The sequence below is a fragment of the Pseudopodoces humilis genome, chromosome 3 (genome assembly GCF_049639895.1).
Source record: "Pseudopodoces humilis isolate 2021_Gansu_Grassland_sample_001 chromosome 3, ASM4963989v1, whole genome shotgun sequence".
In the NCBI taxonomy this organism is placed as follows: Eukaryota; Metazoa; Chordata; class Aves; order Passeriformes; family Paridae; genus Pseudopodoces; species Pseudopodoces humilis.
In genome coordinates, this window is record NC_142202.1 from 22,500,198 (window position 1) to 22,517,054 (window position 16,857).

The following is a 16,857-nucleotide window of genomic DNA, read 5'->3' on the forward strand; positions in this document are numbered from 1 at the left end:
ATAATTCCTAAAATTTAGGATAACTTTATAAGACAAAAGTGTTCCAAACAGCAAATAAGAACTCATTTTGCAAGAAAACAAATTACAGATCTTTGCCTCCACAGAAGCTACAGACACAATTTTATATTGTTTATTTGGATACAATATAGTCTCCAATAATATATGCAAAGTAGTTATGAAAATAGTTATCCTAACAATAAAATACATGTTTATCAGATTAAAATGGTAACATTGTTCAACTTGTGTAACAATAAAACATTCATTAAACCATTCCAAGATAGTTATAGTATGTCTATGAAACTGATACATATGCATAAGGAAAATAATCTACATTAGGTAACAAAACAGAAAAAGAGTTCAGCTACAAAAAAACTATAATGTTCTTCTTTTACCAAAGAGAAAGTTAAAATGTAATGTGCTCAGAATCTAAACAAACAGTCCTAATGGTAACCTATCCTTAACCTACAACGAAAAGGCACAACTGGGAGGCAAACTTTAGTTTCAGACTAGTTAAAAATCCTTTGGTTTTAACCTTTAAAGGTAAGAAAAATGCTTCATTTATCCACAGGTGCTACAGAGGAAGAACTGGTAAGCCATTCTTTTGTCATATTCTTATGCAAAGTTCAAGATCAGGTAGGATGGGGCCTTGGGCAACCTGATCTAGTGGGTAGAATCCCTGCCCATGGCAGGGGTTTGGAACTAGATGATCTTTAAGGTCCCTTCCAACCCAAAACATTCTATGATTCCATTCTATGAAAGCTATTCTAGTTTTTAGTTCTCATATTTACCTAAACTGCTCCACTGTGCTAATCAAGGAGCATGATTATTCTCAGGAGGTAAGTAGAGTACTGGGTAAAATTCCTTTTTCTAATGTACCTAATAATGTCTACACTGAGATTTCCAGTCTACTGTTCAATCTTGTTTCTTAATCACTCCTTCAATGACAGAGCCATGAACCCCCAGAATCAGCAAAAGCACTTGGTTCATCAAGGAAATTATCTTAAATGCTGATATAGTATGATCTCTTATGTTTATATCACAAAACAATTCTACATTTTATGAGTGTAGAGCATCTACTGTAAATACTATTTCAGTCACTATTTGAGTCTGTGAACTTTTCCAAGTTAATGATCTTCTCATAAATTCCAGATTCAAATAAATAAGAGAACTATTAAAAGAGTAAGTTCACAATAAAAATGGAAACTTTCCTGTTATCATTAATGTATGATTTACATCACTTCAGAGATATCACATTGCTAAGGGTGACGTTCTTCAAAGCCTTCACATCAATGCAAAGAGTATTTCTTCAAAGGCTTCAAAATGCTGGCAGGAGGAACTTAATTTGAGAGATTGCTTAGCTCAATTGTGTGCATCATGAAAAAAAGCTCCTTCCCATTGGAAGACAGTTTTTACTCCTCTTCGGAGTTGGTCTAGCTGGAAAAGGAATTTTTCTGCGGAAAATCTTGTCATCATCCCTAACTCTGAATTTTGTTACTAGGTTTCTTCTCTTAGCAGTAGATGATATGCATACTTAAACAGCATCTTTTTTTCCCCAGCATCTCTGCTGCCCATCACAGTGTAAACCCTTGATTTCAGAATTACCCAAATTCATCCTATCAAGGACTTCCACTTTGGTTGAAAAGACTGTGCACAACTTTGACACCATCTATCTGGCTTTTAAACTCACAAGTCCTCAAAGTAAAGTCACTCTCTTCCAAACTGTGTTTCAACTCAGACATGGATCTCCTTTGCATTTAAACCCCCTGTTTGTCTTGCCTCCTCCATAACATTCCTCAAGAAAATTACATGAGTAATACTGAATTGCACATGTACTTTCTACCCCCATCTGTGAATTCAGCCTATTCCAGGACTCAAGAATTTGTAAACATTATGCATGTCTGCTATTCATACACGTAATGAAGCTAACCTCAATATGATCATAGCCCAATTACTTACAAGAAAAGTTCCTTTCTATCAGCAACTTCTCACAAGACAAGGGGTTATACTTTATTGGGAAGAAAAAAAATACATGAATTCTGTAAAACTGAAAAGACAGAGCAAGAGTTAATCTTTAAATCATCTTAGTCTCTGCAACGCTCAGTTGAGTATATTTTGTGGAAACATGCATTGTAATTTCAAGCACTTAAGAGAACTGTCTTCCACTATTGCAGAAGAACAATAGAGGTCTGTCATAATGCACTAGGAAGCTACTTTGGAACTCAAAAAAATCCCACTAAAACCCAAGCAAAACCTGACTAAAGAAAAACCACAAGAAAACCCAAACCCACTTAGCATCACAGATGCTGAGTAGAAAGCATTGCAAATCAGGTTAATTCTAGACACTATTCTGCAGGCCCTTGAATTTAAAAAGTATATTTTTTACAAAACTATCCTTAAATACTCCCTTGATATAGCAATGGATTCAACAGCCACACTCCCCAGAAGCTTCAAAATCACAAGATACTGCCATTCTCCAATTTTTAAGGGCTTGGAGCCAATGAAGACTCATTTTAATTAACCAGAGGAGGCAGACACACGTGTGTCAGGATTCAGAATTTTGTATCATTAGTATTGCATCACTGCACTCTCCTGTACTACAGGAAGATTTTTAATTACTCCTAAAATAAAAAATGTCAAGGGTAGATGCCCACATAATAGAAAAACAAGAATAAGGAAGCTGGACCAATTAAAGAAATACTGTAACTAAAAAATCCCATAAAATCTCCAAAAAGTACATCAATAACATCAATTGATAGTACACAACTACTGTAAGATAAGATACATAAGTATGTATATCTGGAGTATTCCCATCTGCAACATGACTCAGCCTTCAAAATACACTCTGAAGCATTTAGAAATACTGTTCTGAAGGAGTCTTAAGACTTGTCTTAAATCTTTTCAATAAAGACCATTTCAAAGTACCTTGAATGTACTATTTGAAGCGCTAAGCCTTTCCAAAGTTGCTGGACAAAAAGAGTATTTACTTCCAATAAGTGTTATACCAGAGAAATCTCACAGGTAATCTGATTAAGACACATCAGAAAAAAAGTGGGTGGCCACCTTCGCCCTAAATATTCTTTTCATTGAACATATTTATCTCTTTACAGCCCATTAGAGGATATGAGAACTAACTATTTATAATTGAGTATTCAACTGAGCTTTCAGTTGTCTAGTGTGAAAACCAGTACACAGTTCTTTTCTATGTCAGACATCTCTTTTTACCTGTAATTCTTAGTATCTGAAATTACAAAGAGACCAATTTTGAGAGAACTTTGTGGCCTTATTTTGCTGAACACAATACAGCCATACAGAGGCCCTGACTCTGTAATTTCAAAACAGTAAGTTTTCATTCAAACTTGGTTTGAAAATAGATCCACTTACATGCAAGGAATAATGATAGAAACTAAACTACAAAACATATGGTTATGGAATTCACTGAGTGATCCATTGCTCCCCTCTCAGCCTGTCCAAAGGCTTTCACCTCAGCTTGTAAAGTCTGAAGAAGCAGGATCCTGCTTCACAGAATGTATTTACTAATGAAAACTCCCCAGGTTGCTTAAACAGACTGGGGAGATTCACCTCTATATGCGTTCTGAGATGCTTGTGAAAGAGCTTTTAGTGTTTACATTGGAAAGATACTGAGAGGAAATCTCTATATATACTTTAAGTAATTCAGTGAGGAGACTTTTCCTGAGACATGAAAACTAACAAGAGAGAAAGAAAAGGCAAAAAGCTGCATAAAGAATTAGATCCAAGAGATTCCAGAAGAACAGTCGCCTTCACGTGCAAAGATTGACACTGAGGAACAAGGCAAACATATGTCCACAGACACATCAACATAAAGTGCCGAAAGCCTAGAGAAGAATAGAAGGGGAGAAGATAAACTACAAAAATAACCATATTCTACCTTCACAATATGGAAAAGATGGATAAAATCCAGTAGCATATGCCTGCTAGAGCAGCAGATTCTCATTTAAGAGAACTTATGTTTTCTTGCTGCAGTCTTTTAGTGCTTCCATATGTTTCAAAAAAACCTTGTGAAATGTAAGGCACTTGGGCCAATCTCAGAAATAACATGTCTTCAGCCAGAGGGCTTTACCAATTGAGAAGTTAGAAAAAGATTTGAAAACAAGCTGGAGATGGAACCTGTGGTTGTACTGAACTGGCAAACTATAGCTAAATAAAGTACATCTAAGTATGCTAAATAAGTAAGAGAGCTTACTCCTTTTTCCTTCATGATGTGACTTATTTTGCCTCAAAATGGGATCAATTCTCCTTGCTTGCTCTTAATCAGGAATTTTGCACAGCTGTTAAAGAAGTAATGCTTTAAGCATATCATAAATTAACCATGAAAAAACCTTTCTCATCTCAGGAAATTCAGAGAATCTTGATTTCGGAAGCAAAGAACCATCTATAGTCTTTGACATCTGCCTGCAAAACTGCAATTTTAATATATTTATCCTAACATTTCTAAGCTTAAAATCTTCAATTTTTAGGAATTTAGGGGGCTGTTTCCCTAGAGAAAATACATTGCCTATGAAGCTTATGGATATACTAAAAACACAATAACTTGTCAGTATAATGCTTGACTTTTCAAAGTTGAGGAAGCAGCCATTACTGGAGACAAAGAGGCCAATTCAATATAATACTGTACAGCTTTTTGAAATTCAAGTTATTAAGAAAGCATGGTCCATTTAAGATCCCAATATAGATACTAAAAAATATTTCTATTATGAAATACAAACACTGCCAATTTTAATTTTAATGCCAATTTTTAATATAAAATTTTTACACTTCCTTATTTAGATCCCTATTTCAATTCATAACTCTTTGTTAGCAGAAATATCAAGTTTTTACTTGTTTTTTCTTCCCCCCTTATTTTTTATTCTCTATTTTCTGAAATAAATGTATAATATTACAGTCTATATTAATCCCCTCTTCTAAAGTACTACAAATAGTTGGAGCATATAAAGACAATACTATATATTCAAGACTTAAATGGTAGAGAATAATATAAGAAATAGGATACACATTATAAAAACCTAAAAGGAAGTTTTGTCAGAAAAACAGGAAAAAGAAGTCACTTCAGCAAGTATTCATACTTTACTGGATAATATGAGAAAGTACAAAAATAATATTATTGGCAAAATTAAGATTTCAAATTTCAAGCTGACTCTGGGACTCTGGATCTGAGCACAGAGACTGAGCCACACATCCTGTAGTTACACAGGTTCCTCTTAGATTAAAAACCTTCGGTCTTTTGTGCAAGAGTTGAAAATTTCAGGTATAAACCTCTGGACCATTTTACTTTTAATGGTGACCCTTGTCATCAACTTGATTTGCTATTTAACTAGGTTTTCCTTTAATACCCTGGAATTAAGCCTCTCCATGAAGATTTCATTGTAAAAGTTTTATATTTACAATGGCTTACAATCTGTATAAATACTTGCATCCAAGCACAGTAATAATTTTTTTTTTTCATTTTGTGTATCTATATGTAAAACATGTAAAAATCTAAACGCATCGAATGTGCAATACAAATATATAAAGTAGGTCAGACACTGGCCATAAGCAGGTATTTGTGAATGAAAATTTAAAACCCTGAATTGCACAGAATTACCAAAAGTGCTACTAGAACATTCCATCATGAAAATACACCAACAAAGCCTGCAGAGCATATAGCTTTCTTCATTTCAGTGTCAAAAACATTACACAAAATACCATGTGAGTTCTATACAAATACGCTGAAAAGAAAGATTAATATGGCCATCTAGAGGAGAAAAGAATGCTATGAAAACATACAACACAATTTTTCAGGCTTCAGAATATGATGCTTTTAGAGGCATGCAGCCAGAAAATGGATGTAATAAACTAATTACGGAACTGATAAAAAGTGAATCTTACAATAATAAGTTCAAACATCTTGGTGGTCTGAATGATGCAAACATATTAATATTATACACATTTTTAGCAAGGCAAGCAAAATATACAGGGTGTATTAATAAAGACATGATTATATTTTTGTCTCTTTGTTAAATTTTGTGCATGCAGATTTAAGTACACACACATCTAAACCAGTGAATTTAAAAAGACAGAAGTTCATAGTAAACAGTTATCAGTAAAATTGTTTATTGACTCCTTTGAAAACACACAGGTCACTATTGCAAAATAGATCATGTGAATGAGATTGGCTGCTGAAGAGAAAATACAGCAGAGAAATACAAAATTTTCTGAAAATTAAATATTATTTTCATTACTTCTACTCCATCTTTGATGGAATTCATAGAGTCATGGAATCATGGAATGGTTTGTGTTGGAAGGGGCCTTACAGGCTACCACATTGCAACCTCTCTTCCCTAGACAGGGACACCTTCCACTGTACCAGGCTGCTAAGAAATCCATCCAACACGGCCTTGAACACTGCTAGAGATTCAGCATCCACAGCTTCTCTGGGCAATCTGTTCCAGTGCCTTGCTTCCCTCACAGAAAAGCTTTTTTTTTTCCTAATATCTAATCTAAACCTACCATGTTTCAGTAGATCTTCCAGACCTCCTTAAAACCACTCCCCCTTGTCCTTATTCTTAATGATCAGGGGTTGCTTTACTGGCAACGAGCAGGACGAAAACAGTGGTGAGATAAAAATTAATTCTGTCCTCTCATCACTTCTACCAAGTGTTACATGCTAAACATATGGACTGATCAGTGCCTTATAATGGAAGCACAGCCAAAATGTTGAAGACTCAGAAGTGGAAATGATAAAGCACATATGAGAAAACAGAAGCACACAAAATCAAATGCACTCACAACTTTTACCAAAGTACATAGGAACACACTGCTTGTTCCACAGAAGAGTCAAGAAATGGTTCTATCATCTGTCTGTACATTTTTTATAAAAATAATTCAATACCCAAAAAAGCCAAGTATTTAACAAAAAAATTTAGCATTCCTATGGCATCAAGTCTTCTATAGATTTTTTCCAAGTTTAAGGAACAGTAAAGCTTTGCATTTTTAAAAATCACACTGAAACATCTGGAATGCTGATGCTTCTCCCTTAGAATCAGAGATTTTTAATGTCATCTGTTAAGTGAACTGCTTCTCTGAAAACATATGAACAGCTTGGCAGTAATAATCTCTCCTTTAATTCTGATTGCAGGCCTTCTTCATGAGGTTTTTCACCTCTTTTCATCAAAGTTCTACATTGGGCAGCTTTCCCTTTGTAATGATCATCACATAAGGCATACACTGTCTCTTTATTCTAAAACACTTTTATCATTGTGCAAAGACTCTTTGAAGTAATTTAGGAAGAACATAAAAGGTATTAACACTAATTATTCCAGTATGCCACCTTCAGGTCACTGAGGAGTGAAAGATGTTAGGTTGTTAATCTGCTACCATGTCCAAAACTCTTTTTCAATAGTATTGAACAAAATTTTCTTGAGATTAATGAATTAATAAAACAAGACAAAATCCTCACTCTAATTTGCAAGCATTTTGCCAAACATACGGTGTAGAATGATTGCAGGCTGTCAAAAAAATAACACTTTTTATTCTCCATTCCTTGTAAAATGTGGGAAGAGAATGCTCTCATAAGCAGCAGCAAAAGCAAAATACTGACATTATTAAAGTTTTTGTGCAAGTAGAAGTATGTGGTTAAAAAATTTAAGTTTTTAAGTTAGAATGTTTTGATAGCTTTTGTTTTAGAAGTTCTTTTACTTCCAAACCCTGAATGTTCTTTCATTACAATAAATTTTAAAATGGTGCTTATATCCAGCCTGCTCTCAGAATGGAAAGAGCATTGAAAAGGAATAGCACCTGGTGACTGATATATTTAGTAACAGAAGAATAACAAAAAATGAGGTGGGGGTACGAACTGTAACCTTCCAGATACAATATTTGGACTTGCCAAAAAGGTTCTTCTGTCATAGATTGTAACCCTGATACAGATTTCCAGACTGGAAACTATCGCTCCCCAGGATAAAAATCAGTTACTGTAAACTCTGATGAGTTAAAAGGATGATAAGGAGCACAATCATAAAAATTTTTTAAAAAATTGGATATTGACTAGCACAATGCTTTTGAAGCTTAACTCCTATAGGGCCAAAGTAAAAAGTGCAGATGAACTCAGGACTTTTCACTGAGAAGGTGAACGAGATTGGATAAAAAAATCTGTGCAATTACAAAATAAAAAGAGGAATGTCATATAACTATGGCTATTTCAACAACTAGCCTCAGTAATCTGCATAGAGAGAAATATCTTATTCTAGATATCTGAAAGGAGTCTTCCTGTGTACTTCTTGAATTCATATCTGGTATTATTTGCTACTAAATTTTCCATCTGTTAATATGCATCATCATTCTTTCCCAACAGTGACAGAAGCCATAAAAAAAACTGAGTATCTTATCTTTCATATTCCCCCCACCAACACTGTTGAGAGATCTCAACCAAACATACTTTTACTCTCCCTATTTCTTCTCCATCACAGTGTTCAAGGATCAGTTTTTGCCATCTGACCTCACCTCTGCATCTCCACTATTTGCTGGAACTCAGACCACCTGCCTTCCTACAATTTAACAGCAAAGGAAGGAAATTCATTTTCTGATGATCAAAAGAGAGTCCTTTTTACTCTGCAATTTACTTGAACTATGGTTTTCATGTACTTCAAGTCTTAGCTTGGAATCATGAATGACCATGTACGAATTTCAAATTTCAAGAGCAAACAAATTTTTATATAATTTAATTATATCAAATTGTAGAAACTGCAAATTCTTTCAAGCCCTTCTGGACTGTATAGAACATTAAATGCGAAATATCTTTTAATTACATGTACCCACTTTTTATTAGAAAACATCAAACGCTAAAAACTTTTGCATTTTAACATACTAAAGGAAGACCAAAATTGCCTGACTACAATACAGCACCTGTATCAGAATCTGACTTTTACCTAACTCCCAGAAAAGTTAACTTTTCCTGCTTAAAACTGGCTATAGACACAATTCTCACACACCTATTTTCAAATACAAAATGCATATTGACAAAATATTGACAGCAGATTTCTCAGCCTCTACATCAAGCTGTCACCCCAACTTAAAATCAAGAATTATATAGCATGTGAGAAAATATCTATGTTTAAATACAACTTTTAGCACCATGGAAAAATACACTAATCAAATCTTTGTAGTAATTTCTTTCTGTCATTTCAGAGAAGAAAAGATACAGAACATTCCAGCAATGCACACTACAATGACCATATACACTGTAGCAAATAACCAATTCCATTTACTTTGCTGTTAGAACAGCTTATCAGTACAGGAATAATATGTCTTCTTTGTATTTATAATACCACAAATTCAACAAGAGTTGCCATGTTTCCTTCCTACATCAAAACAGCTTAAATTGCCCCAAAAGTGAAATGGATAATGATAAAATTAAATGAAACTTAATATAACAAAATACTGTATCATTTGTAGTATTTCTGGAAGAATGTATACAAGTGTGTGCTTTTCTTATTTTTTTTGAGCATGCACTAGTATAAGAGGTGTCTGGATATTTCTTGCAGACATTGACTATTTGCCAGCCAAGCTGCTCTCGTCTAGGATTTACTTATCCAGAACATAGTTCTGAAATTTGGAATAAAAGGAAGGCTTTTAAATCACTCTTACCTTCTTCTATTGAGGCTTCACTACTGTATCCATCATATTCTGCAGACAGGGGACTATATTTTTGTCTGGTTTCCCATATATAGTTTTTTTGCTGTCTGCCATCCACCACTGGCAGCCTGGAACTCTGGGTTCTAGACAAGGCCTCATGATATTTACCCAGTGCTTCATCTTCACTCTCAGATGATGAACCATGCTGGTCTTTACTCATATAAGAATTGTCTGTTTGAATAAAATAAAGCAAATCGACTACAGCTCAAAATAGAATACAAGAAAATAACCATAAGAGGTTATCAGTGAAGATACTTAAGCCATTTCAATTAAAATTTCTGCAATATTTAAAAAATATCTTGTAATTACAAGCATTGTGATCTTGTAGTTGCTGAGAGCTGTTCTCATTTTCTAGAAGACCTGAAAGATTATTTAACCCCAAAAAACCATACTAACACTTATTCAACAGAAAACAGATCAATCCATGTAAGGCGGCACACAGACATTCTTGAAACCCTTCATTAAGTAGGAACATGCTTAAAATAATTTATGTAAAGTAAATCCAACACTGCTGCAATATTACATTTGGATACCTAACACATCAAGCAAGCAGCTCCTGATTCTACATTCCCAGCTGATTTTTGCTCTGAGTATGTAGCATAGAAATGAAGCTGATTTACAAAAAGAAGCCTACAACAAAATCATCTTTAGGATAGTTATGCCAGTAGTGCTTATACTCACAATAACAAATGGGAAAATGCTAGTGAAAGATGTTTGCATGCACAGTTTTATTTAACTTACAATAAACAGCTCCTTGTTCAATTACTGAAATTAATGCTGATTTTTACTGCAGACATCTGGAAACAGCAAAAATTATATAGGGAAAAAATCTATCCCGTCAATTCTTTTATAGCAGTTATGTAGTGCTCACTCCTGTGGCCAACGTTTTCCAACTACATCTCAAGCACGACTTCCTCCCACAAATCAAAGATTAGCTGTATTTTTATTTCAGTAAAGGGAAAACTTCCTCCTCCCTTTTTCCAAAGTTCAAACAGATTCTGCCCAAATTTAACATGCCTTGCAGAAGTACCGTAGATCTCAGACTCTAACAGGCATTAAGTGTTCATGTAAACTCAGAAGTCAGCATTACCTCTGCTCTGAGACTAAATCTATGGTATATGATTTGCCAGTGCATTTCCATTACCAGCAGAGCTCTGAGATGCCCATAATGCTGTTTCTCAGCTCTCAAATCTGAGGGAATGTTGTTTTAACATGCTATCCAGCCATGCTCAACTGCTTCTCCCCTCCCTGCTTTTATGCCCTCAGCTCCAGATTGGCATTTCTACTCCCGTTAATGTCTGTCTTCATGCCCAGTCTCACTTCTTTGGCTGGATATTCCTGCTAAAAGAGAGATCAACTTATTCAAAATTAATCCAATTAAAATTAAATTAACTCAATGTATGCCAGCCATCTAGTCCTATTTTACAGTCAAGTGTTTGCCTCTTAGAGTACAAAGAGGGCCATCCTTCCTACTTTTAAGAATCACTTCCAGGAGAGGTCTTTTTCTCCCTGGTACTCATAAAGAAAAACCTCTGCTGCAAGTTTAGGTAAGAAATCTTTTGGAAAGTTACATTTATACAAGTAGAATCCTATACCAAGTTCCTGCCTCCCAGCCCGACATTCTCCAAGTTCTTGTTCCAACCACCCCCTTTTGGTTTCTTATGGTGATTTCCTCTATTTTTTCTTTTGGCTATTCAAGCCCAAATTATCTTGACTTGCACCTAACCAACTACTCATGTAACCTTGATTTTTCACCTTTAGTCTCTCCACCTTCATATGAAGTTATCAGTTCTGTCCATAGCTGTCACCCTTCCTAGTTCAAATCTCAATCTACCATGTGCATTGGGTCCTATTTGTTCAGGAAGTTTCTGCCCTCACATACAATATGATTATTCTCGATTCTTCTGTTCAAGATCCCAGTGTCCATCAGTAACCAAAAGTATCAAAGGCAGGGTAAGACCTGCTCCGCTCTTCAATCCCTACAGTGAAGCATATGAGTGCAAATGGGATGGTCAGTGAATTTAACAAGCAAAGTACAAGAAGTGTTTACCATGTCTTTTCAAAAATAAAACTTTCCAAAAATTTACAACTTTATCAAACCTAGGTGTTTTTCATAGAAGAACATGGCATCTCTGACATGGGAGAAGTGCTCTCCCACATTACAAGCACATATTCCAATACACAAAGGTGCCACAGCATCTTTGTAAAGCTGAGGTGAAATATACTTTTTTTTTTTTTGTACATTACCCAGCATACTTTTCCCATAACCTATTTTTGGAAACAGTTAAATATTTTAAACTATAACTTAGGGAAAAAAACAAACAATAGGAACTCAGATAGAAAGAATGCCTAATTTCCTCACAATTCTTTCAAATTTGGCACACAATTTAGGAGACTCATAATAAGGTCCTGAAATGGAAATTGTCAGAAAACCTTAACTGGATGGGGGCTACAGCTCTAAGTACAATGTGTAGATCAATTTAATTTACTATTTATAGAAAAAACAGTGCCTTGAAAGACTTCTAAGGAGCAACTAGATCTTTCAACTCTGGACTATAAATTCAAGGCTAGTAGATATGGTTCTTCCTATTTATGGATGGCTATAAAGCAAGTTCCATTTCAGTGATCATTTACTGAAAATATCACACCAAGCAGGATATATTCTGGCTAACACATTCACTGCAAGAGGTTGCCCCATAAAAAGGAAACTCCTTTGCTGTAACAGAGAGTAAAATTTTCTATCTCATACAGCCCTCCTGGGGTTGAGACCTGCCACACTGAAACTTCTACAGATTTCCACAACTGTAATTAAAGATGAGCATACCAGGCCTAAAATACAGTGCCAGACATCAGTATTAGGTGCATCCATTAACATTACAAGAAATGTATTCACAAATATGAAATCAGGTTCATTAATTAATCAGCCTGCATAAAAAATAGAGTAGTACAAAACATGGGAGCAACATGTTTGAAAGAAGAGTTGAAAGTTATGTCTCTAATAATACACTGATTTTTGTAAGCATCCAGAAGTTCTCAGTGATAGCAGTTTGTTTTTTTTCTCCAGTTCCTATCATAAAAGAATGAGAATGTATACCATTATTATAAGTCATGAAGCAAGACCTCTTCAGAGGACATAAAAACCTCCTCCAAGTTTAAACATAAGCTATCCATGCAATTTTTTTTTTATTTTTTTTTTAATTACAAAGCAGATTGATTTCAGATTCTTGGGAAAAGATATCTTCCTGTACATATCTTCCTACATACCTGTACAAACTTCCTGTACATTTAAAAAAAAAAAAACAACTCAGAATTTTATGCCTTTGCTTGCCACTTCTCATTTGATTTTTATACCTTATTTGGAAACTTGCCTAAGAGAATTTATGTTCTTAGCAAAACCTTTCCTTTATTTGGCTGACGCAGGTCATGAGCAATTATTAACTTATTGAAAGCTATTAATCTGCTTATTATGGGACCTAAATGCCATTTTTGAGAGAATATACCTTACAAATACATTATTATGTAAAGAAATAGGTAAGATCATAGTTTATCATACAAACATGGAAAACACTCCTAATTCAAACTAAAAAAAACCAAACAAACAAAACCAAACCAAAACTCAACAAAGCAGTTAACTGAAATTTTCAGATAAGGAAAACACACAACTGAAGAAAAAAAATGGGTTTCTATTAGGAAATCGTTCATTTCTGTACAGAATCAGCACCTCTGGAAATGCATGTGTTGCTTTCTAAAAATATACTATGCAGCCTAAAGCATATAAAATTGCAAGGTTTTACTTCTTATTTACAAACTGTTATTGCAATTCCCTTATCAGACTAAGATTGGATGTTGAAGACAGCACACAAAGTATCCATAACAACAACACACAGGTTTTCTTTTAAGACTACAACTTTAAGACAAGCCTCATTCACTTCTTTCTGTACTTAAAATCACTTAATTGCCATTTCTTATTGAGTTTCTCATTTCTCATTGTGTCTTAAAATCATCTTACGTATCCTAGAAATAGTCTGAAGATCTACTGTAATGTAAATGCAAAAGAAGTTATTCCTTTTATCATCATAGCACATTTAATGCAATGCTTTTAAAAAGCAAACAAAATTAAAAAAAGAAACTTTTTAAAAAGAACCAAAATAAAAATCACTTTCACAGAGCAAGTATTAATTTCCAGTATTAATTAATTCATAGTTTTTCAGCAGAAACCACACAAGGCAGAGAAGGCAAGAAACTGTATAGAGAAAGAGTAAAGTTAGAACATAGAAAAGACATTTATTAATCAGTTCCTTTAAATAATACTTTGGAAAGTAATTAACTTCCAAGAAATATCAACATAATTAGAAAATGAAGCACTGAAACAAACCTACTTTCACTCACAGGAAACACTATTATTAAATGTGTAAATTAGGTGAAAAAAGTAGGAAATATGGTAAGTTTCAGGAAAGGCTGAAGAATGCAGTTTGCTGACAGACTCCTCACCTTTTCCTGCTGTCTTCTTATTACATAGCTCTCTTTCTAATTTCTTTGAGTTTTTCCTTTTACCCTCATTCACAGTTGTAGTTGACACATTGCCTTCATCCTTTGAGATGGGTTTTCTTTTTCTGTCAAAGAAGCCTTCAGATTTATTTTCTTTGACTTCATTAAGGCAAATGGGACGGTCATTGTGCATCTTCTTCAAGCTGGAGTCTGATAATTTCTCCTTCTGTACTTCAGCAAGCTTTGTTCCTATATCTTGGGGAACACTCATACTGCACACTTTATCAGAATCTTTAAAATCAACTCCAGGTATCTGCGGTTTGATTTTTTTATGCTCATGATTCTTGGAATTTTCTGATACTGCATATAAACAATTATCTTGCTCCTCAATAGATTGCTCCATTGTAAGTTTTTTACTTTTCAGGTTACTATCCTTCAAGAACTTCTCATTTACAAAACACTCATTTCCCCCTACTACTTCCCTTTTAAAAGGTCCTCCTACAGTCTTCAAATCCTGAGCTACTTCTGCATCACTGACAGGATTATTATGATCTGTGCTTCTTAACTGGCACTGGTTTTTGTTCAAGACATGGTCAGATACTCCAACTTGACTTGTACCTTTTTTTACAAAATCTAACGAATTAAAATTATGAGTCTCTTTATGTTCTGTAGCATCTCTCTTCATCTTCATATTAATTTCCTGAGAATGAGTTAATGATGGTGTGTGTTCCTCTCTGACTTCCACAGGTTTATCACTCTGCATTTTGGAGCTTTCATCTTCAGCCCGCAGGCCATTGATCATGCTCGTTACTTGCTCTGTCACTGAGTCAGCCACAGAGTAGCCAACCTCACCAACAACACTGGCCAGGTCATCCACAGCACTGCTTAGCGTGTCCACCAGGGAAGACACAGAGGGAAGGCTCAGATTTTGGTGAAGGTTTCTAAAAAACGCCATTTGTCCAGCCTATTCAGCAACAGCTCTTAATACTGAGAGGTCCTCTATTTCACAAACTGATCGTCTCTGTTTCTCCAGCTTCAATTTCAGAGCTATTTGCCTTTGCTATCTCAAAAATCAATACATTTACCAGGGGAAGTTGCAGCTTTTCTCTTTCCATTCAATAGTTATATGAAAATAATAAGAAAACAGCTAAATAAATATCTTGAAATGAAGCCACAATCAACCAGCAAAACCATAGTCTTTCATCAACTGCAGCATCAACTAGCCATAACAAAATTAATTATTTTCAAAAACAAGACAACTGTGTGAGGTGGATTTTTTTTTTTATTCTAACCTGTGAAGAAGAAGTTGTGAGACATTTAATTTTTTATCAATGTCACACTAAAACAAGTTTTTAACATAACACAACACATCGTGGAGATTTCATCACCCCAAAGTATTTGTTGTCTTCTACACAAGGTAAGATATTTTGGAATATCAAGACTTGTTTTGTAGCAAAAAAGAAAGTTAATATGACAGACAATTTCTGAGGAGAATTTTTTTTTTGCTTCCTGGAAAATTGAAAATAAAAATCTAGCTCCATCTTTTAGAGAGACAGAGGGGAAGAAGGCCTTGTCGATTTCACATTCTGTTCTCTGGTGCCTGACTTCTTCTCTCAAGTCAGCTAACGAAGCCTGTTCAATTTTCACAATACAAAAGTAGAAAGAGGTTGTTTTAACAAACCAAAATATCTTTTTCAAGGTCTAATTTCTTTCATGATCCTTAAAGACCTTGTTGTATTAAAAAATATTCAAGAATGTGTTAGTCAGATATAAGATATCACTAAAATTATTATTTAAAATTATTTTCCAAGTGAATAAAATAATTTTAAAAAATGGTGAAGGATTTGGCTGAGTGAAAATCCAATAATCCTATTCACAAATTTATCTGAAAAGATTTAATTGTGCAAAATTATGGAATGTTTAAAATAAGTTCAAGAGTATTCTCAGAGTGCAAGAGAAGTAACTCCCCATAAGTAAATGCAAACTCTTTGGTTATATAGCTATTGAATTTCTGTGGCTTATGGATACAAAGAATTACTCCTTTCAAGTACTGCAGTCACAGGAAAAGTCAGCATTGTTGTGTTGCTACATCCTTCCAAAAATTTGTATTCTTATAATTAAGTTTAGTACACTATATGTCAGATACTTACAAAGTTTATCTTGTGAATTCTTTCTTGTAGTGTATCCTGAATCGAGATCTGGGAAACCACTAACATTTTCAATACACATCTTCTTATTAATATATAGGAAAAGTAGCAACATGAGAATAATGAACACCCCGACTGCAGACAGGAATCCAATTGCTTCAGGAGATACTAAAAGAAACAGAAAGAAAAATACATTTAAAAACATTGAAAAAGTTTGCGAAGTTGTAATATTATCAGAATTGATCGTTAATAAATACCTTGAAAGATGCAAATATATATGTCAGATATAATTAAAACCCCACAATTTAAATCTGAGTTACTGTTTAATCATCTTTTCAAGAATAGAAAAGCAACTGATCCTAATCTGAGAGGGACTGACACTGCGAGCAAGAGGTTCTGGTGGAGGATGGGACAGTCTCTGCAGAGGAACAGGGAGATTATCAGAAGTTGCCAAAACCAATTATTTCTGACGGAACACCTGAGAGACAGCTCTGGAAAGGAGCTTAGAGTGCCC

At 34.5% G+C, this 16,857-nt stretch overlaps 1 protein-coding gene across 5 annotated transcripts in view; it reads right to left on the bottom strand.

The window, feature by feature from the left end:
• SYT14 (synaptotagmin 14) overlaps window positions 1-16,857 on the bottom strand; it is an 88,503-nt gene that overhangs the window by 45,671 nt on the left and 25,975 nt on the right. For 2 of the 5 annotated variants that reach the window (XM_014252923.2, XM_088052781.1), the window contains exons 3-4: window positions 16,347-16,511; window positions 9,661-9,879 (exon numbers count right to left, since the gene is read on the bottom strand). In XM_014252923.2, coding sequence (XP_014108398.1) covers window positions 9,661-9,879; window positions 16,347-16,511 — 384 coding nt within the window. Of the gene's footprint in view, window positions 1-9,660; window positions 9,880-14,199; window positions 15,489-16,346; window positions 16,512-16,857 lie in introns of those variants that run through there. The other 3 variants (XM_088052779.1, XM_088052780.1, XM_088052782.1) reach the window with 3 other exon arrangements.